The 25380-nt window shown below is 43.5% G+C and overlaps 1 protein-coding gene across 11 annotated transcripts in view; it reads left to right on the top strand.

Moving 5' to 3' along the window:
- LOC144602191 (uncharacterized) overlaps window positions 1–11826 on the top strand; it is a 52382-nt gene extending 40556 nt beyond the window's left edge. For 5 of the 11 annotated variants that reach the window (XM_078414940.1, XM_078414939.1, XM_078414932.1 and 2 more), the window contains 5 exons: window positions 1515–1559; window positions 2356–2403; window positions 4297–4341; window positions 5138–5185; window positions 7804–11826. In XM_078414940.1, the coding sequence (XP_078271066.1) occupies window positions 1515–1559; window positions 2356–2403; window positions 4297–4341; window positions 5138–5185; window positions 7804–8105 (488 nt within the window). In that variant the 3' untranslated portion in view covers window positions 8106–11826. The remainder of the gene's footprint in view (window positions 1–1514; window positions 1560–2355; window positions 2404–4296; window positions 4342–5137; window positions 5186–7803) is intronic. The other 6 variants (XM_078414931.1, XM_078414936.1, XM_078414930.1 and 3 more) reach the window with 6 other exon arrangements.
- The last annotated feature ends 13554 nt before the right edge of the window (window positions 11827–25380 follow it).

Raw genomic sequence — 25380 nt, 5'->3', positions numbered from 1 at the left:
GTCTCTGGCACTGTATGGCAGCAACTCTACCGCTGCGTCACTGTGCCGCCCGAATAGATAGACGCGTTTTGGGTCGGGAACCTTCAACCTCAGAGTCTGACGGAGGTCAGACTGATTGTAGGAAGGAGAAGGAGGCTGTAAAAAAGATGGGGCAGGAGAAAGCCTGGCGGGTAATAGGTTGTTATAGGTGAGGATGCTTTTAGATACGTAGAAGGTGGAAATAAAAACAATCCTTTTGTGTCACACCTTCTGCCACCTGTATCAGCCCATTACCTACCAGGCTTTGAACTGCCCATCCTCTCTTCCAACATTCCTCTCACCCTACAATCAGTGAAGAAGGGTCCCCACCCAAAACATCACCTATCCATCATCCCCATGGATGTTGGGTTACTCCAGCATTCTGTGTTGGGTGTGCGAGTGTCTGATTTACCATGTTCAGAAGTATCTAGAAAGGGGAAAGATAGTCCAGGTGAGTGTTTTTGGAGTGGATATGATATTTTATAATACATTTTTATTAGTGGTTTGAAGCTAGTTTAGTTATTTTAGAGATACAGTGTGGAAACAGGCCTTTCGGCCCATTGAGTCCACGCTGACCAGCGATCACCAGGGGCAATTTACAGAGGGCCAATTAACTAACAAACCCACATGTGTACAAGATCATGAGAGGAATAGATCGGGTAGACGCACAGCGTCTCTTGCCCAGAGTAGGGGAATCGAGGACCAGAGGTCATAGGTTTAAGGTGAGGGGGGAAAGATTTAATAGGAACTCGAGGATTAACTTCCTCACACAAACGGTGGTGGGTTTATGGAACGAGCTGCACTCTGAGGTAGTTGAAGCAGGGACTATTGCAACGTTTAAGAAGCATTTAGGCAGGTATTTGGAAAGGACAGGGTTCGAGGGGTATGGGGTCATTGCAGGCAGGTGTGTCTAGTGTAGATGTGGCATGCTGGTCGGACTACACAAGGTGGGACAAAGGGCCTGTTTCCACACTGTATGACTAAACCTCTATGTCTGAGATGTAGGAGGAAACCCGCACGTTCACAGGGGGGATCATCCAAACGCCACACAGACAGCACCCGTGGTCGGGATCGAACCCGGATCTCTGGCGCTGTGAGGCAGCAACTCTACCGCTGCACCACTGTGCCACATGTTATCTCTTCAAACTTTCAAAACATTTATTTGATTGTCTCTTTCACAACAAAGTTTCACGTTGAATAAACTAGTTTTATTTTTTACTGATGTTGAGAATAGATGAGTTTGGATGTTCAGTTGTTTAAAATCTGCTTGGGTGAAACACTTAGAGTCATAGATCACAGAAACAGGCCCTTTGGCCCAACTTGCCCTTGTCAACCAAGGTGCCCCATCTAAACTAGTCCCACCTGCCCGTGATTGGCCCATATCCCTCTAAACCTATCCTATCCATGTTCCTGCCCGTGTTTAATACTCTGACTTTGTAAGTGCCAATTTGATTTGACTAATGTCAGGTTTAATTAAGCTTTTTTTTATTCTGCAGATTGTGGCAAAATAGAAAATGATGTTAATGGAGGAGTCGATGAAGGTAAAAGTCTTCATTTCCAATTGTTACTGTCTTTTGAATGTTTGCTTCATATAGAAATTTCGATCATTACACATGACCCAAATGTTTTCAAACCACAGTGCTGGAGGAACTCGGTGGGTCAGGCAGCATCTGGAGGGAATGTTTAGTTTAGTTTGGAGATAGAGCTCAGAAACAGGCCCTTCAGGCCACCGAGTCCGCACCGACCAACAATCACCACACACTAACAATATCCAATACTCCAGGGACAATTTATAATTGTTACCAAAGCCAATTAACCTCCAAACCTGCACATCTTTGGAGTGTAGGAGGAAACCGGAGCATCCTGGGAAACCCCACGTGGCCATAGGGGGAACGCCCAAACTCCACGCAGACAGCACCTGTGGTCGGGATCAAACCCGGGGTCTCTGTTGCTGTGAGGCAGCAACTCTACCGCTGCACCACTGTGCCACATGTTATCTCTTCAAATTTTATGAAACATTTATTTGATTGTCTCTTTCACAACAAAGTTTAACATTGAATAAACTAGTTTTATTTGTTACTGATGTTGAGAATAGATGATTTTGGATGTTCAGTTGTTTAAAATCTGCTTGGATGAAACACTTAGTCAGAGTCATAGATCATGGAAACAGGCCCTTCGGCCCAACATGCCCTTATCAACCAAGGTGCCCCATCTAAACTAGTCCCACCTGCCCACGTTTGGTCCATGTAGCTCTAACCCTCAGGTTTCCATGTGTTTAATACTCTGACTTTGTAAGTGCCAATTTGATTTGACTAATGTCAGTTGTTTTTTATTCAGCAGTTTGTGGCAAAATAGAAAACGATGTCAATGAAGAAGTCGATGAAGGTAAAAGTCTTAATTTCCAAGTTACTGTCTTTTGAATGTTTGCTTGAAATAGAAATTTAGATCATTACACATGACCCAAATGTTTTCAAAACACAAAGTGCTGGAGGAATTCGGTGGGTCAGGCAGCATCTGGAGGGAATGTTTAGTTTAGTTTGGAGATAGAGCTCAGAAACAGGCCCTTCGGCCCACCGTCCGCACCGACCAACGATCACCACACACTAACACTATCCAGGAACAATTTATAATTGTTACCAAAGCCAATTAACCTCCAAACCTGCACGTCTTTGGAGTGTGGGAGGACCCTGAGAAAACCCATGCAATCACGGGGCGAACGTGCAAACTCCGTACAGACAGCACTCCTAGTTAGGATGGAACCTGGGTCTCTGGCACTGTATGGCAGCAACTCTACCGCTGCGTCACTGTGCCGCCCGAATAGATAGACGCGTTTTGGGTCGGGAACCTTCAACCTCAGAGTCTGACGGAGGTCAGACTGATTGTAGGAAGGAGAAGGAGGCTGTAAAAAAGATGGGGCAGGAGAAAGCCTGGCGGGTAATAGGTTGTTATAGGTGAGGATGCTTTTAGATACGTAGAAGGTGGAAATAAAAACAATCCTTTTGTGTCACACCTTCTGCCACCTGTATCAGCCCATTACCTACCAGGCTTTGAACTGCCCATCCTCTCTTCCAACATTCCTCTCACCCTACAATCAGTGAAGAAGGGTCCCCACCCAAAACATCACCTATCCATCATCCCCATGGATGTTGGGTTACTCCAGCATTCTGTGTTGGGTGTGCGAGTGTCTGATTTACCATGTTCAGAAGTATCTAGAAAGGGGAAAGATAGTCCAGGTGAGTGTTTTTGGAGTGGATATGATATTTTATAATACATTTTTATTAGTGGTTTGAAGCTAGTTTAGTTATTTTAGAGATACAGTGTGGAAACAGGCCTTTCGGCCCATTGAGTCCACGCTGACCAGCGATCACCAGGGGCAATTTACAGAGGGCCAATTAACTAACAAACCCACATGTGTACAAGATCATGAGAGGAATAGATCGGGTAGACGCACAGCGTCTCTTGCCCAGAGTAGGGGAATCGAGGACCAGAGGTCATAGGTTTAAGGTGAGGGGGGAAAGATTTAATAGGAACTCGAGGGTTAACTTCCTCACACAAACGGTGGTGGGTTTATGGAACGAGCTGCACTCTGAGGTAGTTGAAGCAGGGACTATTGCAACGTTTAAGAAGCATTTAGGCAGGTATTTGGAAAGGACAGGGTTCGAGGGGTATGGGGTCATTGCAGGCAGGTGTGTCTAGTGTAGATGTGGCATGCTGGTCGGACTACACAAGGTGGGACAAAGGGCCTGTTTCCACACTGTATGACTAAACCTCTATGTCTGAGATGTAGGAGGAAACCCGCACGTTCACAGGGGGGATCATCCAAACGCCACACAGACAGCACCCGTGGTCGGGATCGAACCCGGATCTCTGGCGCTGTGAGGCAGCAACTCTACCGCTGCACCACTGTGCCACATGTTATCTCTTCAAACTTTCAAAACATTTATTTGATTGTCTCTTTCACAACAAAGTTTCACGTTGAATAAACTAGTTTTATTTTTTACTGATGTTGAGAATAGATGAGTTTGGATGTTCAGTTGTTTAAAATCTGCTTGGGTGAAACACTTAGAGTCATAGATCACAGAAACAGGCCCTTTGGCCCAACTTGCCCTTGTCAACCAAGGTGCCCCATCTAAACTAGTCCCACCTGCCCGTGATTGGCCCATATCCCTCTAAACCTATCCTATCCATGTTCCTGCCCGTGTTTAATACTCTGACTTTGTAAGTGCCAATTTGATTTGACTAATGTCAGGTTTAATTAAGCTTTTTTTTATTCTGCAGATTGTGGCAAAATAGAAAATGATGTTAATGGAGGAGTCGATGAAGGTAAAAGTCTTCATTTCCAATTGTTACTGTCTTTTGAATGTTTGCTTCATATAGAAATTTCGATCATTACACATGACCCAAATGTTTTCAAACCACAGTGCTGGAGGAACTCGGTGGGTCAGGCAGCATCTGGAGGGAATGTTTAGTTTAGTTTGGAGATAGAGCTCAGAAACAGGCCCTTCAGGCCACCGAGTCCGCACCGACCAACAATCACCACACACTAACAATATCCAATACTCCAGGGACAATTTATAATTGTTACCAAAGCCAATTAACCTCCAAACCTGCACATCTTTGGAGTGTAGGAGGAAACCGGAGCATCCTGGGAAACCCCACGTGGCCATAGGGGGAACGCCCAAACTCCACGCAGACAGCACCTGTGGTCGGGATCAAACCCGGGGTCTCTGTTGCTGTGAGGCAGCAACTCTACCGCTGCACCACTGTGCCACATGTTATCTCTTCAAATTTTATGAAACATTTATTTGATTGTCTCTTTCACAACAAAGTTTAACATTGAATAAACTAGTTTTATTTGTTACTGATGTTGAGAATAGATGATTTTGGATGTTCAGTTGTTTAAAATCTGCTTGGATGAAACACTTAGTCAGAGTCATAGATCATGGAAACAGGCCCTTCGGCCCAACATGCCCTTATCAACCAAGGTGCCCCATCTAAACTAGTCCCACCTGCCCACGTTTGGTCCATGTAGCTCTAACCCTCAGGTTTCCATGTGTTTAATACTCTGACTTTGTAAGTGCCAATTTGATTTGACTAATGTCAGTTGTTTTTTATTCAGCAGTTTGTGGCAAAATAGAAAACGATGTCAATGAAGAAGTCGATGAAGGTAAAAGTCTTAATTTCCAAGTTACTGTCTTTTGAATGTTTGCTTGAAATAGAAATTTAGATCATTACACATGACCCAAATGTGGGCGGCACGGTGGCGCAGGGGTAGAGTTGCTGCTTTACAGCGAATGCAGCGCCGGAGACTCAGGTTCGATCCTGACTACGGGTGCTGCACTGTAAGGAGTTTGTACGTTCTCCCCGTGACCTGCGTGGGTTTTCTCCGAGATCTTCGGTTTCCTCCCACACTCCAAAGACGTACAGGTATGTAGGTTAATTGGCTGGGTAAAATGTAAAAATTGTCCCTAGTGGGTGTAGGATAGTGTTAATGTACGGGGATCACTGGGCGGCACGGACTTGGAGGGCCGAAAAGGCCTGTTTCCGGCTGTATATATATGATATGATAAAACACAAAGTGCTGGAGGAATTCGGTGGGTCAGGCAGCATCTGGAGGGAATGTTTAGTTTAGTTTGGAGATAGAGCTCAGAAACAGGCCCTTCGGCCCACCGTCCGCACCGACCAACGATCACCACACACTAACACTATCCAGGAACAATTTATAATTGTTACCAAAGCCAATTAACCTCCAAACCTGCACGTCTTTGGAGTGTGGGAGGACCCTGAGAAAACCCATGCAATCACGGGGCGAACGTGCAAACTCCGTACAGACAGCACTCCTAGTTAGGATGGAACCTGGGTCTCTGGCACTGTATGGCAGCAACTCTACCGCTGCGTCACTGTGCCGCCCGAATAGATAGACGCGTTTTGGGTCGGGAACCTTCAACCTCAGAGTCTGACGGAGGTCAGACTGATTGTAGGAAGGAGAAGGAGGCTGTAAAAAAGATGGGGCAGGAGAAAGCCTGGCGGGTAATAGGTTGTTATAGGTGAGGATGCTTTTAGATACGTAGAAGGTGGAAATAAAAACAATCCTTTTGTGTCACACCTTCTGCCACCTGTATCAGCCCATTACCTACCAGGCTTTGAACTGCCCATCCTCTCTTCCAACATTCCTCTCACCCTACAATCAGTGAAGAAGGGTCCCCACCCAAAACATCACCTATCCATCATCCCCATGGATGTTGGGTTACTCCAGCATTCTGTGTTGGGTGTGCGAGTGTCTGATTTACCATGTTCAGAAGTATCTAGAAAGGGGAAAGATAGTCCAGGTGAGTGTTTTTGGAGTGGATATGATATTTTATAATACATTTTTATTAGTGGTTTGAAGCTAGTTTAGTTATTTTAGAGATACAGTGTGGAAACAGGCCTTTCGGCCCATTGAGTCCACGCTGACCAGCGATCACCCGTACACTGGTTCTATTCATTACTCTAGGGACAATTTACATGAAGGCAATTAACCTACAAACTTGCACATCTTTGGAGTGCGTGATGAAACAGGAGCACTCGGATAAAACTCATACAGCCACAGGGAGAATGTATAAACTCCATACAGACCGCACCTGTAGTCAGGATCGAACTCGGGTCTCTGGCGCTGTGAGGCAGCAACTCTACCGCTGCTATCCTGAAACTGTTATTTGGAGAATTTTGATGATTTGAAGATTATATGCCATTTTATGTGCATGATTTTCCATATCCACCCAAATGCAACTATTTAGATGGAAAAAATAGGTTTAGGTTTATTATTGTCATGTGCACCAAGCTTTCTTTTGCATGCTATCCAAACAGATCAGATATACCGTACATATATACAATCAGTTGAAACTGAAATAAAACAGAGTAAAGGGGAAGATACAGAGTGCATAATATAGTTCTCAGCTTTGTAGCGCATCAGTTCCAGAGACAAAGTCCAATGCCCACAATGGGGTAGAGGTGAATCGGACAGTACTCTAGCTTATGGAAGGACCGTTCAGAAGCCTGATAACAGAGGGGAAGAAGCTGTTCCTGAGTCTGGTGGTGCGCACTTTCAAGCTACTGTACCTTTTGCATGACGGAAGCGGGCAGAGGAAGGAATGACCGGGGCGGGATGTCTTTGATTATGTTGGCTGCTTTCCCATGGCAGTGTGAAGTGTAGATGGAGTTGATGGTCTGTGTCATGGACTGGGTGGGATACATCTCCATCTCTCTGCTATATTGTGCGGTCTTGAGCAGAGCAGGTCCCAAACCAAGCTGTGATGCAAAGGGTCAGTATGTTTTCTACAGTGCATCTGCAGAAGCTTGCAAGGAGACGTACGGAATTTCAGTCTCCTCAGGAAGTACAGGCGTTGCTGCCTTCTTGGCTGTTGCGTCAATGTGGTTGGCCCATGACAGATCATTGGTTATATTAGCCACAGTAGTAATTTACTTTAAACATTGGAATTGGTGAATCTGTGGAATTTATTGCCACAGACAGCTGTAGAGGCTAAGTCATTAAAGCAGAGATTGATAGATTCGTGATCAGTAAGGGCATCAAAAGGTTATGGGGAGAAGGCAGGAAAATCGGGTTGAGAGGGAAAAATAGATCAGCCATGGTTGAATGATGGAGTAGACTCAATGGGTTGAATGGCCTAATTCTGCTCCTATGTGTTATGGTCTTATGTTTGGATTAAAATAACGACTATGAATTTCAATAAGCAGTGACTGTCATTAAGGGTTTTACATTTTTTATAATAAATGATATTCCAACAGAAGCGTTGAAGGTGGTATCAAAGATAACGTGCCATCCAGAGAAACCTAAGGCTGGGCACCCTGTAATGCTGTCCTGTGATGCTCGAGGCTCATGCATAGAGGAAGCCCACATCATCTGGTACAAAGATACTTACCCTTTTGATGAACTTCGGTACGTTACAAACACGCCATTTGAAAATGAAGTTGGTTTCACCACGACATTAACTTACACACCAAAGGAAACAGATGGCAATTGCATCCAAGTTTTCATTGATGTTAACCTGGAAGACCATATGAGAAATTTTAAAGTGATATTAAGTTGATACAGCATTTTTTAGAAGAATTACAAACTGCAAGAAATTTGTTGTTCCTTTCTGACGCTTATGAAAATTAACACTCATGACTCACGATAATAATAATAATAATAATATATTTATTTTATATAGCGCCTTAACACATGCACAAAGCGCTTTACAAATACAATTAACATAGAAACAAACAGACAAACAGACAAACTATCCTGATGTGTAATTGAAGGCATTCCTTCAATTTAGTTTATTGTCACATGTAACGAGGCACAGTGAAAAGCTTTGTTGCATGCAGAAAAACTATACATGATTACAATCCACAGAGTACAGATACATGATAAGGGAATAACATGAATGAACAGTCAAGGGTTACAGGGAGAAAGCGGGAAAATGCGGTTGAGTGTGAAAGACAGGCCTATCAGAAAGGCCTAATTCTGTTACAATATCTTATGGTCTAATGTGAGAATGAAATACTGTATTGTCAACTTCATGGTTATTATTCACCCATGGTCAGCCATGACCGAGGGGGCCTAAGAAGAAGAGGTTACTATTGTATTTTACATGCAATATCTTTTTACCCTTCTAATTGATAAATGAATCCAGTGTGGTTCCCATATCTTTTTATCCAAGTCATATTGGGGACATTTGTCTAATTAAGAGTAAGGCAAGATTGTGAAGGGAAGTGGGGGCAAAGAACGATTAAAAAAAAAAGAGATTCAGCATGGGAACAGACCACCGATCTGTCCACATTAGTTTAGTTTAGTGATGCATCGTGAAAACAGGCCTTTTGGCCAACTGAGTCCACGCTGACCATCAATCACCCTTTCACACTCATTCCATCTTGTCCCTTTTTCACATCCACTCCCCACTCACTTGGGCCAATGTATAAAGGCCAATTAACCTACAAATCCACACGTCTTTGAGATGTCAGAGGAAACCAGACAACCAGAGGAAACCCATACGGTCACAGGGAGAACATACAAACTCCACATAGACAGCACTTTAGGTCAGGATCGAACTTGGGTCTTTGGCGTTGAGAGGCAGCAGCTCTACCACTGTGTTGCCCTTAGTTATGTTAATACTAGGTGCGACAAGAGATGAAATGATGATTAATTAAACGCCAGTGGCTGCTTAGACAAGGCACTTTGTACCGTGACCAAGTAACTGGTACAAAGCGAGTCATCTGAACAAACACTGGGATTTAGTTCATCATTTCCCTGAATCTCTAAGGGAGATTCAAATTTTTACACATTTGAAATATTTTACTAATAGCATCAGGGCTGATGGAATTAAATGTTGATGCCCCAGGGTTGGCAGCTACAGCCAGTTAGTAAAGAAGTTTAGAGTTCAGAAGGTTGAGGAGGGACCTCATTGAAACTTACAGAATAATGAAAGGCATAGATAGAGTGGATGTGGAGAGGATGTTTCCACTGGTAGGAGAGTCTGGGACCAGAGGTCATAGCCTCAGAAATAAAGGGTGCTCATTTAGAAACGAGGTGAGGAAAAACTTCTTTAGTTAGAGGGTAGATAATCTGTGGAACTCATTGCCAGAGGGCTGTGGAGGCCAAGTCAGTGGATATTTTTAAGGCAGGGATAAACAAATTCTTGATTAGAACGGGTGTCAAGGGTTATGGGGAGAAGGCAGGAAAATGGGATTAGGAGGCAGAGATCAGCCATGATTGAATGGCAGAGTAGACTCGATGGGCCGAATGGTTACCAGTAGTTCTACTCCTATAACTTGTGAACTTGTAACAGGCACCAAGGATGTAGCAGTCCATCTGGTAATCATTACTTGTGTGGGAAAGAACTGCAGATGCTAGCTTAAATCAAAACCTGGATTTCGATTCTAAAGAAGGGTCTCGACCCAAACGTCACCCATTCCTTCTCTCCAGAGACGCTGAGTTACTCCAGCATTTTGTGTCTACCTGGTAATCATTACTTTACTGACTTTTATTGCCAGCTACCACTTGCTTCAGGAGATCTTTGCAATCATTGTGGCCTCTGGAATCTCAATCACATCAGAGTTTTTTTAATAGAGTTGGCCATACAGATTTTTATTCATTTCACACATTAGTAATTAACTATTATATCATTTGCATGTGAATATTTTTAAATATTAATTTGCAATATTGAATGTATGTTCTATTTCAGTTTATGGGGTACAGTAATCATGTCTTATTCTGCAATCAAAAACATAGTAAAGCTGTGCTTTTGGGTTGCTCAGCCTTTAGTCATACAGCGTAGACAGAGCCTTCACCCCAATTTGTACATGCTGACCAAAAGGTCACATCTAAGCTAATTATATCACTCTTGGCCTAAACCATACATGCCTTAAATTCATATGAATTGAAATGAAGGAGTTTAGAAGTATAGATAACAAGTGCTTGCCATAACTTGTGCTTCTGTGTAACTCCAGTTGGTGCTCTCGTTTCCGCAGAGATAATTTAAACTTTTAGTTTAGTTTAAAAAGGCAGCTTGGAAGCAGGCCCTGCGGCCCACCGAATCCACTCCGACCGGTGACCACCCGTTCACACTGGTGCTATGTTATCCCACTTTCTCATCCACTCCCTACACATCACAGTCAATTTACAGCGGGCCAATTAACTTACAAACCCGTACGTCTTTGGGATGTGGGAGGAAAGCTGAGCACCCAGAAGAAACCCACACGGTCACCGGGGGAAAGTACAAACTCCACACAGACAGCACCCGAGGTCAGGATCGAATCCGGGTCTCTGGCGCTGTGAGGCAGCAGCTCTACCCACTGCGCCACTGTGCTGACCTGATGAGTGTTGAAGGGAACTGCTGATAAATGCAGTGCACAAGGTGTTAGTGGGCCAGCTAGTACTGGGAAATGCCAGTGAGGTAAAGGAACAAAGGGATCTCGGGTATAACCATTGAGAATTGTGCTACTGATTAACAATGGGTTAAAATAGCAAACGTTGTTGGCTTCATATGATGGGGAGAGGAATAAAGGCATGAAATAAGAGTTGGATGAGGAAAAACTGAAGGAAATGGTAGTGACCCTACGCGTTGATTGATTGTTGGGTTAAATCATTTCTTGATTAGTACGGGTATCAAAGGTTCTGGGGAGAAGGCAGGAGAATGGGGTTGAGAGGAAAAGATAGATCAGCCATGATTGAATAGCAGAGTAGACTTGATGGGCCAAATGGCCTAATTCTGCACCTATAACCTATGCTCACAAAGTTTTGGAAGAACTTGGTAGGTCAGGCAGAACCCGCGGAAGGAATAGACAGGCAATGACTCGGTCAGGACCCTTCTTCAGACGGCTTGTCGGATCTGATTCTGTGTTGTAGGTCCTATTTGTTTATTATCCTGCCAAATATTATATTAAAATTACATTTAAAATCATGTCAAACTAATAATGGATTGGAACAGTTCGAGGATCTATTGTTGCCAAAAAGTACCCAAAGTGCTGAAGTAACTCAGCGGGTCATGCAGCATCTCTGAGGAACATGGATAGGTGACGTTTCAGGTCAGGTCCCTTCTTCAGTCATCCATGTTCTCCAGAGATGCTGCCAGACCCACTGAGTTACTCAAGCATTCTGTGTATTTGGTAAACCAGCATCTGCAATTCCTTGTGCCTAATCTAACGCTGGCCTGGATATAGATACACTGCTTAATTTTGAATCAATATGAATTTTATAGTGTGTGATTATGCATAATTTTTTGATAAGAAAATTGGTAATTAATGTTATTTTGTAAACTGCTTTAACTTTTGATACATGTAATAAATATTTTCTATTATTGAATGTGTGGATGGTTGAGACTTTCCTAAAGCCCCAGATATCTGAGTTGCTGTCATTGGCGGAGTCTGTTATTGTCCCAGCTCTAAGCTGGCCACAGGTTTTGAGTAACGTCCCTGGTTTAGTTTAGTTTAGAAATACAGCCCGGAAACAGGCCCTTCAGCCCACCGAGTCCGCACTGACCAGCGAAACCCGCACAATAACACGGCCCCACACACACGAAGGACAAATTGTACATTTATACCGCCAATTAACCTACAAACCTGCACGTCTTTGGAGTGGGGGAGGAAACCGGAGCGCCCGGAGACAACCCACATGGTCACGGGGAGAGCGTACAAACTCCCTACAGACAGCACCCGTAGTCAGGATGGACCATGTTAGGTCTCTGGCGCTGTACAATACAATACAATACAATACAATACAATACAATACAATATATCTTTATTGTCATTGTGCAGGGGTACAATGAGATTGGGAATGTGCCTCCCATACGATGCAATAATTTAATTAATTTAAACAACAACAACCCAACGAAACAAATTGTAACAGTTTTAAGACAGAATAAAGTGCAAGTAGATCTGTGCCGGATCACTGTGTGTTTTGACCATCCGGCTCAGCAGGACCGGTTCATAGCAGCTATGGCCCTGGGGATGAAGCTGTTCGTCTGCCTGATGGAAGGAGTTCGAACAGACTGTTGCAGGGGTGTGAAGAGTCTTTGTGGATGCTGGTGGCTTTTCTGAGGCATCGTGTGTTGTAGATGCCCTCCAAGGCTGGTAGCTGTGTTCCGATGGCCCTCTGAGCTCTATGGACTACCCGCTGAAGAGCTTTCCTCTCTGCCTCCGTGCAGCTGAGATACCACACAGGGATGCCATGCGTTAGGATGCTCTCTATGGTGCAGCGGTAGAATGTCATCAGCAGCTGTTGGGGTAGACCAGACTTTTTCAGTGTTCTTAGGTAGAACAGTCGTTGCGGTGCCTTCTTGACCAGCGCAGCAGTGTTAGTGGACCATGTTAGGTCCTCCGAAATGTGAGTGCCCAGAAACTTGAAGCTGGGCACTCTCTCCACACTGTCCAGTAAGGCAGTAACTCCACCACTACTGTGCTTTCTTTTAGAGCACCATCCCAGAGGAATTATACTTCAAAAACAACATTGTGTTGAAGCAAGACTCCAGCTGTATTTTAAAAAAAGGCATAAAATGGAAAAAACAATAATTTCAGCGATTGCAGCCAGGGGCTGATTAACATTGAAAATAAGTGCAGGAGGAGGCCATTCCAGCTAGCACTGCCATTCATTGTGATCATGGCTGATCATCCCCAATCAGTTACCCTTGCCTGTCTTCTCCCCATCTCCCTTGATTCCGCTAGCCCCAAGAGCTCGATCGAACTCTCTTTTAAATTCATCCAGTGAATTGGCCTCCACTGCCCTCTGTGGCAGAGAATTCCACAAATTCATAACTCTCTGGGTGACAAAGTTTTTTCTCATCTCAGTTTCAAATGGCCTCCCCTTTATTCTAAGACTGTGGTCCCTGGTTCTGGACTCCCCCCAACATTGGGAAAAAAATTCCTGCATCTATCTTTTCCAGACCTTTTATAATTTTATATGTTTATACAAGATCCCCTCTCTGACTCTTTTACAGTCAGAAAGTTGTGAATCTGTGGAATTCTCTGCCTCAGAAGGCAATGGAGGCCAATTCTCTGAATGCATTCAAGAGAGAGCTAGATAGAGCTCTTAAGGATAGCTGAGTCAGGGGGTATGGGGAGAAGGCAGGAACGGGGTACTGATTGAGAATGATCAGCCATGATCACATTCAATGGCGGTGCTGGCTCGAAGGGCCGAATGGCCTACTCCTGCACCTATTGTCTATTGTTTCTAAATTCCCAGTCTTTCCAATCTTTCCTCATGACAGTCCTGCCATCCCGGGGATTACTCTTGGGAAGTTTTATATACATATTTTATTATGACTTAAGTTTAATTTTCACATAAAACACAATCCCACAACAGATGCTGCCTGACGCGTTACTCCAGCACCTTGTGTTTTGATGATGAGGATACTTTGTTCACTTGTACCCAGCTAGGTGCAGTGAAAATCTTTGTTTTTGCATAAAAGGTACTGTACACAAAAGAGTCACCACAAAGGCACTGACAAAGTTACAAAATGTACTTATCCCTTCTTCGCTCCCCTTGTAAAGTTCGGTTCTTAAAACAGACAACAGCACAAACAGTTAAAGGTAAACCAAGCAAAGCTTTAATTATTGTCAGATGGGAGTGGGGGGATCAGTGCTAAGGGTGTATGACCATACTCAAGCACTCCCCTTGTTTCCACTCCAAGATACAGCATTTTTGCAGCATTTTCATACAGAATTTGCAGCAAGAATGTTTAACACAACATTTCCTTCAAATCAATCACAAACTGTTTCGAACACAATATATTTGACACCCTACAGTCATAAAATATTTCACACAATAAGTCATTAGTCGAAGGTAAGGATCCTTACCATACCACAGAATGTATTTTTTACACACTCCCACAAGTAGTCAACAGTTAACCACATCCAAATCTTAGCAAGAGCATTGTCCATCGTCTTTCCCAGGCATCCTTCCCAGGCCTAACAGGATATACCGTCAAACAAGATTTAGGAATCACATAGTTGTATCCTGCCTGGTGCAATTTTGCAAACATCAGCTATTCAGGACCCAAAGTTCAGGCTCATCCTGTTCATTCATTCTACCATTTTATTATTCCTGTGGTTTCCAGGGATTGTAAGTTTCAGCTAGCAGACTCCTTATGAGCAATTAGCATTCCTCCACTTACAACAATATAGAAGCCCTAAAAGCATACAAACAGGTTTGCAGACAATGGCCAACCATCCCATCATGCAAAGTTAATAGCCATTAACTCTTTCATTCCATCCTTTTATCATCTCATGATAACATTAAAGTCCTCGTGACGCACAGAGTGATCGGGTACATTTAATCATAAATAATAGAACAACAATTAGCAACAGAATCGAGCCATAATGTGAGATGGTCCCCCAGAGGTTTCCAAATAAACTGAATGGCCATGCACGCCAGGGGGCACCCTTGTCATTATATCCCCCTGGGATTCATGGCCATGCATTTCTTCCCCGATCTTCTTGATCTTATTTACTTCTTGAGAAATGTGGACAGCTAGGTCAGTGATGTTGGAGGATTCATCGGGGATGTAGGAACAACACTTGTCCTACTACTGCACAGGTCCCTCCTTTTGCTGCTAAAATGAAGTCTAATGCCGTACGGTTCTGCAATGCCACGGTACAGAGGGCTACTACCTCAGCTGTCAAAGAGGAGGTGGCTTTCTGAGTATCCGCAAATGCATCAGCTGTGGCATTTGCCAACTTTTCCATTGCAGAGGCCATGTTAATCAGTTCGCGTGAGATGTGGGCTATGCCATAGAAGGGAAAGGCAATCATCCAGAATCGTTCAGACTCTGAGATGCCTGGTTTGGACCTTAATGGAGTGTATATCTCAGCCAAATGCAGCACGGCTCTCATTTGAGGGACAACATTCACAGAGAGTGGTGAGTCTGTGGAATTCTCTGCCACAGAAGGTAGTTGAGGCCAGTTCATTGGCTATATTTAAGAGGGAGTTAGATGTGGCCCTTTTTGCTAAAGGGATCAGGGGGTATGGAGAGAAGGCAGGTACAGGTTACTGAGCTGGATGATCAGCCATGATCATATTGAATGGCCTACTCCTGCACCTATTTTCTATGTTTCTAACATCTGGCAAGCCCAGCATCCCCTCCAGCTTGTCCCCGTACCGTTCAACGGCCCAAATCTCGGAATAATTTCTCTTAACAATAATGTCACCGTAGTTTCAGCAGTATTATTAGTGGTTGGTAGAGCTTCAATCCACCTACTAAACAAATCCAATAACACTAAGCAATATTTATAGCAATGGGCCCGTGGCATTTCAATAAAATCAATCTGAATACATTCAATCGGTCGTGCTGGCATTGGTGTCACCCCGGTAGGTACTTTAATAGGTTTGCCTGGGTTGAATTTCTTGCAAATCCTGCATTCGGAGGCTTATTTTAAGGCCTCCTGCCGAATGTTTGGATGCCACCACGTTTCCTTCGTCATCCTAATCATTCCCTCCTTTCCAGCATGTGTAAGGGAGTGGATATAGGTTAGAAGGGTGGGTAAGAATGCATCAGGTACACAAACGTGTCCAAGAGGGGTGAGCCGAAGTCCCGTGATTAAATCAGTGGCGCATCCCTCTTGTTTCCAGAGTTGTTTTTCATGTGCAGAGGCTTCCCTCTGTAATTCCTGAACCTCCCTCATGTCTGGCAAGACCGTTCTATTTACTAGTACTGTATATCCTATGGGTACCAGGTTATGTGATCTACAGGCTGCATCCTTGGCTACCTGATCTGCATAGGCATTTCCGTTGGAGACGGGATCGTCTCCCCCTGTATGGGCGTTACATTTTATAATGGCCAATTGTTTTGGCAGAAGAGCCTTGAGGAGGTTACTGACGAATAGGGCATTTTTAATTGGTGTTCCCACAGAAGTGAGAAATCCTCGGTGTTGCCATAGCGCTCCAAAATCATGGGCTACTCCGAATGCATACCTGGAGTCTATATAGATGTTGATCCATTTTTCCTTGGCTAGAATGCATGCACGAGTTAGCACAAAGAGTTCCGTTTGTTGTGCTGAGAAGGGGTTTTGAAATCATCAAAACTCCGGTGGCTGTGTCAAAAATACTAATGGATTAATTATAATTAGGATTATTTAAAAGTGTAAACTCATACCTTCTCAATCGTGCCTGGGTGAGGTATTTGGTTTGGCCTGCAATCATTAATGCAGCTACACAAGTGTGTAATCCAGGCAAGGTCTGGGTGCATGGGGGCTATCCGCGAGCTACTGCATCTAACCTGACCGAAAAGTATGTCACCGGTCGCTTGACATCGCTGCCTCCGCTTTCCCCCTGTCTTTCCTATCCTCCGCTTCTTCGGATTCTGTTCCCGCACCTGCATCTTCTTGGTCCCGTGCCCTTACTTCTCCCCTGGCTTCCCCCGTTGGAATTCTGGGGTATAAGGGAGCCACTAATGGTGCCTGTATTTCAATAAGGGCATTGGCACCTACTGGTGGGGCATATGGAGGAGGTCTCCTCCATGTGGGACCCTCCTCATCTTCACTAGCAAAGAGGGTTTTCATGCCAGGCATAGGGTCTCCGGAGGATTTACTGGTACCAGGTTTTTTCTTAGCTACTAATTGTTTTGGTTCTGAGCTCCTTTTAGCAATACTCCGAGCGCGCTCTTTTTTGTAGTTTTATTATTTTCTGCCCACTGACACTCTATCTGGAGCAGCTTCCATTCTTTCATCCTTATTTCTCAACTCAATCCCCTTCTCACATGCACTATCCATCCAGCTCCTCTCTCGCATCTCCTCTTCTTTTCTACCTCACTTTTCCATTCTTTAATTCTTTTTTTCCATTTATTTCTTGCATCTTTTTCCCAAATTGACATTTCTGCCCTTTTAACAGTTTCTACATCCCATGTTCCTTCAACTGGCACAGAATCATCACCCAAACATTTGGTTAACTTATAACTTCATATTCTAGAATCTTTATTATAACACATGTGTTACATGGGCGTTCCCCCGTCACTCTTATCCAAATTATTCCTTAACTTAATTAACGACACACCTTTTGAGTTTGCTATATCCAATTGTCAACTACTTTCCCAGTAGCAAAACCATTCGCAATCTTAATTTACGATAAACCTTTGGAGTTTGCTCTACCCCATTGCAAACTACTTTCCCAGTAGTAAAAATCTCTTAATTAACGACAAACCTTTTGAGTTTGCTATATCCAATTGTCAACTACTTTCCCAGTATCAAAAATCTCTTAATTAACGTTAGGTCTTACCTTCGTTGTCTGTTTCTAAAGATCTCGGCTGAAACCAGGTCAACCTCCTGACGAGGGACCACAGTGTTCCCGGGAGCTTCTTTGGGAGGTCAGTCTCAAGGGGTCCGACTAGAGCTCAATTTTCTCCCCATCCGGTCCCAGTTACTCTGCAGCCTGTTACTCAGTCATCTATTGTTAGTCCCAGCGAGATCCTGCCGACTACGCCAATGTTAAAGTTCGGTTCTTAAAACAGACAACAACACAAACAGTTAAAGGTAAACCAAGCAAAGCTTTAATTATCGTCAGATGGGAGTGGGGGGAGATCAGTGCTAAGGGTGTATGACCATACTCAGCACTCCCCTTGCTTCCAATCAAAGATACAGCATTTTTGCAGCATTTTTAAACAGAATTTGCAGCAAGAATGTTTAACACAACATTTCCTTCAAATCAATCACAAACTGTATCGAACACAATATATTTGACACCCAACATCTGACCTTCCTGACCTCTTCACCGCCGCCGACGTCCCCGCCGGCCACCCGCTGACTGGGCCGACCGCCACTTACCCAGGCTCCAGTTCCCCTCGGGCCTCTACCAGCGACTGTGTCGACCCGCAAAGCTCCACCGCCCAGCAGCAGGTCGCAGCCATCGCTGTACCCGGCTCCCAGGACCAGCAGGTCGCAGCCATCGCTGTACCTGGCTCCCAGCAGCAGGTCGCAGCCATCGCTGTACCCAGCTCCCAGCAGCAGGTTGCAGCCATCGCTGTACCCAGCTCCCAGCAGCAGGTCGCAGCCATCGCTGTACCTGGCTCCCAGGACCAGCAGGTCGCAGCCATCGCTGTACCTGGCTCCCAGCAGCAGGTCGCAGCCATCGCTGTACCCAGCTCCCAGCAGCAGGTCGCAGCCATCGCTGTACCCAGCTCCCAGGACCAGCAGGTCGCAGCCATCGCTGTACCCAGCTCCCAGGACCAGCAGGTCGCAGCTATCGCTGTACCCAGCTCCCAGGACCAGGTCGCAGCCATCGCTGTACCCTGCTCCCAGGACCAGCAGCCATCGCTGTACCCGGCTCCCAGGACCAGCAGGTCGCAGCCATCGCTGTACCCGGCTCCCAGCAGCAGGTCGCAGCCATCGCTGTACCCGGCTCCCAGGACCAGCAGGTCGCAGCCATCGCTGTACCCGGCTCCCAGGACCAGCAGGTCGCAGCCATCGCTGTACCCGGCTCCCAGCAGCAGGTCGCAGCCATCGCTGTACCCGGCTCCCAGGACCAGCAGCCATCGCTGTACCCGGCTCCCAGGACCAGCAGCCATCGCTGTACCCGGCTCCCAGGACCAGCAGCAGGCCGCAGCTCCACCCGGCTCACAGACACCATGCTGGGCCCACAGCCCCCACCAGGCAGAGTCTCACAGCACCGCTGGGTCCTACTGCCCACCCCCTACTACAGGTCCCCCTCTCTGACATTAGCAAGTATCATCAGTCTCGTCTGGCTGTTCTAAGTGGGTGCAAAGCATGATTGTTCTCTCACTTTATCATTGCTGGAGTGCTGGTGCTGTTAATTTCATGTTTAGTTACTCTTAAAACTTTATAATAAATTCACACAGTTTTATTCATTAATTGCATTTGAATTACCCGTAAAATGGATAAGTCTCTAATTAAGAAAAGCTGGTGACGATGACGTTGACAATAAACAAATTGTAGCGGCTATAGAGGAAACTACTCAAGAATCAACTGTTGAACGGTCTGCATTAGTGGGTAAAAAGTGGACAGGAAACATTTCCAAGCCTCGTTTATACAATAAAGATTATATGAAACTGGGGTTCACATTTTCTGGTAATGAAAACAATCCTTGTCCCCAGTGTTTAGTTTGTGAGGATATACTTGCAAATGAAAGTATGGTACCAAACAAATTAAAGCGTCATTTTACCTCAAAACACAGTCATTTGTCAGAAAAATCAGTAGAATACTTTATTGAGCTTTCAAAATCTATAAAGAAGCAGTCTGCAACATTCACCAAGAGAATGAAGACATCAGAGAAAGCTCAAGAGGCAAGTTACTTGGTTGCTCAAATAATTGCCAAAAACAAGGAGCCACACACTATTGCCGAAACCACTATAAAGGAATCTTGCTGTGCTATTGTTCGAACAATGTTTGGGCCCAAATTTGAGATAGAAGTTAATAAAATCCCTTTGGCAGATAACACGATTGGAAGACGAATTAAAGACATGTCTGATTACATTAAGCTGCAAATGAAGGATATTTTTCAAGACGATAATATGATGTTTACATTGCAATTAGATGAATCAACAAATGTAAGTGGGTTAGCACAATTACTGGTTTTTATACGTTTCATTCATAATGACAGAATTATAGAGCAATTCTTGTGTGGTCAAGAACTTCCAATGAAAACTAGAGGTGAAGACATATTTAAAACTTTAGATTGCTTCATGAAGGAAAATAATTTGCCATGGATAAATTGTGTAGGAATATGCACAGATGGCGCACCCTCAATGGTTGGTTCAACAAAAGGTCTTACAGCTTTAGCAAAGAAAGAGAATGAAAATATTATAACTACTCATTGCTTTTTACATCACGAAGCACTAGTCGCGCAAACCATTGGAAATGAATTAAGAAAAGTTATGGACAAAGTGGTTCAAATGGTCAATTACATTAAAAGTTGACCTCTTAAATCAAGATTATTTGTTCTTATTTGTGAAGAAATGGGGGCAAAATTTAAAAATCTTATACTACACACAGAGGTTCGGTGGCTCTCAAGAGGTTGAGTGCTTTGGCGTGAATACGAATTAAGGTAAATGATGCTTAAACTTTTTGAGGAAAATCAGCAAAATGAATTCTACGATCTAATTCAAAACAAACTTTGGTGCACAAAATTGGCATATCTTGCTGACATATTTGAACATTTGAATAAAATAAACACCAGTATGCAAGGAAAAGGAGAAAATATCTTAACAGCGGTATATAACATTTGTGCTATGAGAGACAAGATAGCAATTTGGAAAAGGAAAGTGAAAGAAGGAAATTTTGAAATGTTTTCCAAAACTGTTGAGTGCGTGCTAAAATGTGATATCAGCTCGCTAATTGTTAACCATTTAACATTGCTTGAAGAGAAAGTTCATCATCACTTCCCAAATGTTGAAATCAAAGACTATGATTGGATCAGAAATCCATTTCTTTCAACTGCAACAATTAACTTTTCACTTATTGAAGAGGAAGAATTAGCTGAAATAAAAAATGTATGATTTATGATGTATGAAGAGGATGACTTAGACAGCTTTTGGATTCGCGTTTCAAGAATGCATCCAAACATAGCTAAAAAAGAGTTAAACATTCTTCTGTAGTTTTGTACTACATACATTTGTGAAGTATCCTTTTCAACAATGACAAACTTAAAGTCACTGAAACGTGGAAGCTTAAAAATTCTTGATGACGAAATGCGAGTGTCTTTATCTAATATTCCACCAAATATTCAAAAGCTGTGTTCATCCCATCAAGCTCATATATCTCATTAAAATGGTAAGTTATTGGGGTTATTCAATTTTTTTAATTCTTGCACATATTTACATATTGTTACTCATAAATAGGGCTCAGAAAAAATCCGCTGCCGTATTTTTTTCAAAAAGCCGTAAAAACCCCATAAAAATAAAAAAAATGTTAAAAAAAATATTAAACCCTTCGAAACTTACAAATGAAAGTTTAAAAAAATATATATTTAAAAAATTTATGAAACAGAAAGTTCAAAAGATTTTTTTTAAATGAAAAACTTAATAGAAAAAGATAATTAAATACAAAGCTGGACTATATGCACATCGTTCGGTAGTTGATGCAATTTCAAGATTAGAAGATAATAATTTCTCAACTGTAGAACAAATAAAGATTCTTGAAACTGTGGAAAGTCAAATTCTTCCAAATAATGGTTATAGTATAACATTTTCAAGAATTTTACCCAGAAATCCAAATTTAAATTATTTTAGAAAATTTAACATTTTAAAATGTAGTAAAAATGAATGAATCTTTGCTTTTGTGCCATTGGTTTCAGCAGGTGTTGTGAGAAGTTTTTCAGTACATAAAGATTTACTTGCTGATGATAGGAAAAGTTTATCATAAGAAAACCTTCAAAAATGTCTGTTCTTGCATTTTAATTCATGATTAGTAATTTAAAAAGTTGCCGAATTTTTGCCGTAAAAACCCCATCTTTTTGTTTTGCCATTTTCTTTCCCGAGCCCTACTCATAAATGATAACAATCACATTAATCTTGTTAATGTATCTTATTATCTTACAAATCATATATTTTTTAATATATAAATTAACGGTTTTCATGAGATATTTCGTATCGCCATACATTTCGTTATTAAAATTTATTTATGTGTCCGTATCTCTTATAAGGGGTTGGTTTAACCTCCGGTTTGCTAGTAAAACTGAATTACTGTGTTGCAAAAGTATTCTATTACTATTTTTAAAAAGTGTCCACAGAAGGTCTTGTTTACACACTCCCACAAGTAGTCAACAGTTCACCACATCCTAATCTTAGCAAGAGCATTGTCCATCGTCTTTCCCAGACGGACTATATCTATGCACATATACAAGATTTAGGAATCACATAGTTGTATCCTGCCTGGTGCAATTTTACAAACATCAGCTATTCAGGTCCCAAAGTTCAGGTTCATCCTGTTCATTCATTCTACCATTTTATTATTTCTGTGGTTTCCAGGGATTGTAAGTTTCAGCTACCAGACACACCCTTGTGAGCAATTAACATTCCTCCACTTTCAACAATATAGAAGCCCTAAAAGCATACAAGCAGGTTTTCAGATAATGGCCAAGTATCCCATCATGCAAAGTTAATAGCCATTAACTCTTTCACCCTAGAGCTCCATCCCCTTCCTGACCCCCAGCTCCATCCCCTGCCCGACACCCAGCTCCCATCCCCTGCCCGACCCCCAGCTCCATCCTCAGCCCGACCCCCAGCTCCATCCTCAGCCGGACCCCCAGCTCCATCCTCAGCCCGACCCCCAGCTCCATCCTCAGCCCGACCCCCAGCTCCATCCTCAGCCCGACCCCCAGCTCCATCCTCGGCCAGACTGTCCGAGGCTCCGACCTCGTTCTCGGGGCTCCTACTCTCACCCCTGCAGATTCGGTCCTAGCTCCGTGCCAGCATCTCCCGAGGGTGTGTCGCACATGGGCGTCTACCCCCCACCCGCTCCCTGGGCCAGCCTGTACTCTTCTATGTATTTATCTTTATATAGTTTTAAATATATTTATTTATTATAAATACAGTTTGTTTTCACAATAAAACCAATCCCCTTCATAGTTGCTGCCTGACCCACTGCGTTACTCCAACACATTGCCTTTTGCTGGACGGGCCTCTGTGCTATTCAGCATTTTTATTGTGAATCATTGTTAAATAAAACAAATATATTTCACAAATGCTGCCCGAATTCCTCCAGCAATTTGTGCTGATGCTGTAAGTTGTGTGTGTCTGCCTGCATGCGTGTGTCTGTGTGTGTGTGTGTGTGTGTATGTGTCTATGTGTGTGGCTGTGTAGGTAAATGTGCCTGTGTGTGTGTGTGGGGGGGGTCTGCAGTGTGTGTGTCTATACCAGTGTGTGTGTGTGTGTTTACCAGTGTGTGTGTGCCAGTGTGTGTGTGTATACCTGTGTGTGTGTGTGTGTGTGTACCAGTGTGTGTATGTGTGTGTGTGTGTACCAGTGTGTGTGTGTACCAGTGTGTGTGTGTGTGTGTGTGTACCAGTGTGTGTGTGTGTGTGCGCGTATATGTATGTGTGTGTTTATACCAGTGTGTGTGTGTGTGTACCAGTGTGTGTGTGTTTATACCAGTGTGTGTGTGTGTATCAGTGTGTGTGTCTATACTAGTGTGTGTGTATACCAGTGTCTGTGCCACTGTGTGTGTGTGTGTGTCCAGTGTGGGTGTGTATATCAGTGTGTGTGTGTTTATACCAGTGTGTGTGTATGTGTAGTGTGTATATCAGTGTGTGTGTGTATACCAGTGTGTGTTTGTGTGTATACCAGTATATGTGTGTCCCCCAGTGTGTATGTATATCAGTGTGTTTGTATGCGTGTGTGTACCAGTGTGCTTGTGTGTATACCAATATTTGTGTGTGTGTGTGTGTACCAGTGGGTGTGTGTATATCAGTGTGTGTATGAATGTGTGCGTATATCAGTGTATGCGTGGTATATCAGTGTGTGTGTATATCAGTGTGTGTGTATATCAGTGTGTGTGTGTGTATATCAGTTTGTGTTTACCAGTGTGTATGTGTATCAGTGTGTGCGTGTGAATCAGTGTGTGTGTGTATATCAGTGGGTGTATATCAGTGTGTGTGTGTGTGTGTGTGTGTGTATCTGTGTGTGTGTTTCAGTTTGTGTGTGTGTCAGTGTGTGTGTATCAATGTGTGTTTACCAGTGTGTGTATATCAGTGTGTGTGTGTGTATCAGTGTGTGTGTGTATCAGTGAGTGTATGTGTATCAGTGTGTGTGTGTATATCAGTGTGTGTGTGTATCAGTGTATGTGTGTGTATATCAGTGTGTGTGTGTATCAGTGTGTGTGTGTGTGTGTATCAGTGTGTGTGTATCAGTGTATGTGTGTCAGTGTGTGTATCAGTGTGTGTATCAGTGTGTGTGTGTGTTTGTATCAGTGTGTGTGTATCAGTGAGTGTATGTGAATCAGTGTGTGTGTGTATCAGTGTGTGTGTACCAGTGTGTGTATCAGTGTGTGTGTACCAGTGTGTGTATCAGTGTGTGTGTGTGTGTGTGTGTACTAGTGTGTGTGTGTATATCAGTGTGTGTGTGTGTATCAGTGTGTGTCTATGTATATCAGTGTGTGTCTATGTATATCAGTGTGTGTGTGTATATCAGTGTGTGTGTATATCAGTGTGTGTGTGTATATCAGTGTGTGTGTGTGTATATCAGTGTGTGTGTATATCAGTGTGTGTGTATATCAGTGTGTGTGTGTGTATATCAGTGTGTGTGTGTGTATATCAGTGTGTGTGTGTATCAGTGTGTGTGTGTATCAGTGTATGTGTGTATATCAGTGTGTGTGTATCAGTGTGTGTGTGTGTGTATATCAGTGTGTGTGTATCAGTGTGTGTGTGTGTGTATATCAGTGTGTGTGTATCAGTGTGTGTGTGTGTGTATATCAGTGTGTGTGTGTGTATATCAGTGTGTGTGTGTGTGTATATCAGTGTGTGTGTATCAGTGTATGTGTGTGTGTATATCAGTGTGTGTGTATCAGTGTATGTGTGTGTGTATATCAGTGTGTGTGTATCAGTGTGTGTGTGTGTATATCAGTGTGTGTGTATATCAGTGTGTGTATATCAGTGTGTGTATATCAGTGTGTGTGTGTATCAGTGTGTGTGTGTGTATATCAGTGTGTGTGTGTGTATTTCAGTGTGTGTGTGTGTGTATTTCAGTGTGTGTGTGTGTATATCAGTGTGTGTATCAGTGTGTGTATCAGTGTGTGTATCAGTGTGTGTATCAGTGTGTATATCAGTGTGTGTGTGTGTGCTGGTGCTGTGAGTGTGGTTGCCCATCGCCTGTGGAGCCGGGGGCGGACAAAGCCGCGCTCTCCCCGCGCTCTCCCCACCCGCCCGCCCGCCCGCCCAGCGTCAGAGTG

This window comes from Rhinoraja longicauda, chromosome 18 (genome assembly GCF_053455715.1).
Source record: "Rhinoraja longicauda isolate Sanriku21f chromosome 18, sRhiLon1.1, whole genome shotgun sequence".
NCBI classification, from domain to species: Eukaryota; Metazoa; Chordata; class Chondrichthyes; order Rajiformes; family Arhynchobatidae; genus Rhinoraja; species Rhinoraja longicauda.
Note: the sequence above shows the minus strand (reverse complement) of the source record. Positions and strands in the feature narration are given on the sequence as shown.